Consider the following 1589-nt stretch of genomic DNA (forward strand, 5'->3'; position numbering starts at 1 on the left):
AGTCGCTAGTTCAAACCAGTAAAGAAAACTGGGAACACTGTTTTTCTGACAGCTGTCAACATCTCAGTCCCACAACCACAGAGTCCTACCAAGTCTCCTCAGCCTCCTTAATCTACACACAATATAGGTCAGTCACATAACATGGGAAAGGTCACTGCTGAACAAATCGGACTGTACTTGAGTTACCCAAAGTGAGGGCTGAAGTCCACTTTATGATTTCTTTCTTGTGGTTACTTTAAAGCAATTTTTTTTAAAAAATCACCCCTGAGGTGGCTTTATTCCCACTGTGGGCAAAAGTACCAAAGGAAGGTAAAACACAGCTCAAGGGTGGCTTTTTCCAGTCAGAAAACAGTAGGGGAGAAAAGGGCTAAAGCTTCCCTCTTTCTGTTCCCATGCTGTTCTCCTCAGTCAAGCAAACCTAGCAATAATATCTGCAAAAGAAAAAAAAAATGTTTAAAATCAACCCAGAAAAATCATAATGTGTCGGCCCTTAGAAATGTGGGCGACTGAGAAAGATTAAATAATTTCTATTAATGGAAACTGGATTTTCTAGCTGATCATAGTAGCATGAACACACGCACACATACAGGCTCCATTAAAGCCCTGTTCACACATTACAGTGAACACGTGTACATCCTGCATCTATGCGCGTATATACATTCGTAAGAAACAGCCAATGTGCTGTTCGCAAATTTACCTGGAGGTTAACACCTAGATAAATGCTAGTACCTAGATAATCTATTTAGATTATATAGATTAAATCACTCAGCTGTACATGCACTGAATGTAACACTTCCTTCTCCTTACTCAATGCATGTATAAAGAAAAATCAAGTGTACACTGTGCACAAATTGTTCATGTGCTCATTGTCACTTGTGAGCAGGGCTTCAGGTGATCAGGAACACATGTAGAGCTCATATACTCCTTCCCTACCTTCCCTGGACTGCATTGACTCGCTTTGATGTCTGGATTGGCCAAAGTATGATTAGGGCTGACCTCTGACTGTGATCTGAAACCACGGTTTGAAGTGGGTTTGTGAACCACGGTTTGGAGGTTAAGTGCAAAGTCTTTGTTTGCCCAACCTGGATATCACAGGAAACTGCTAACAGAAATGGAGGAAGTGCTCTACATGTGAGAAAGGTGGTGGTGGGGAGGAGGGCGCGCACAGGCCCATGGGACCCTTCCAGCCTTCCAACCCGTGGTGTGGGACATCAGCAGCTGCAGACAGCAGCCTTCACTGTTCTATATGGGTGAAATCGTAGCAGAAGTTTAAGTTACTGGGGGGCTTTGGGATGACTGGTGGGGCGTCTGGGATGGGAATGTTCTCCAGGTCCAGCAACCGCAGCTTCAGCTCCATCGACAGCAAGATATCCAGGTCGGTCTGGGTGCGCTCGCTCACCATTTCCCGGCCCAGAAGCACATTCAATCCGTCCGTCCACAGGCAGAACTGAAAGAGGAAGCGAAAGGGGGCATTGCCTGGGCTCGACTTCAACTCCAGCCTTGTGTCAGAGGGGGAATTTGCACAGCGGGCTGGAATGACGCCCGTTCAGTGGCAGATGCAGCCCCAGGGACCGAGGCCTCTGCTGAAC

General features: G+C 46.3%; 1 protein-coding gene across 1 annotated transcript in view; it reads right to left on the minus strand.

Moving 5' to 3' along the window:
- Window positions 1-596: 596 nt before the first annotated feature.
- The window catches only part of ELMO3 (engulfment and cell motility 3), a 26027-nt gene continuing 25034 nt past the window's right edge, over window positions 597-1589 (minus strand). The window contains exon 20 of the mRNA XM_015421242.1: window positions 597-1447. Within this exon, the coding sequence (XP_015276728.1) occupies window positions 1235-1447 (213 nt within the window). The 3' untranslated portion in view covers window positions 597-1234. The remainder of the gene's footprint in view (window positions 1448-1589) is intronic.

The sequence above is a fragment of the Gekko japonicus genome, unplaced genomic scaffold (assembly GCF_001447785.1).
Source record: "Gekko japonicus isolate JY-2015 unplaced genomic scaffold, Gekko_japonicus_V1.1 scaffold351, whole genome shotgun sequence".
NCBI classification, from domain to species: Eukaryota; Metazoa; Chordata; class Lepidosauria; order Squamata; family Gekkonidae; genus Gekko; species Gekko japonicus.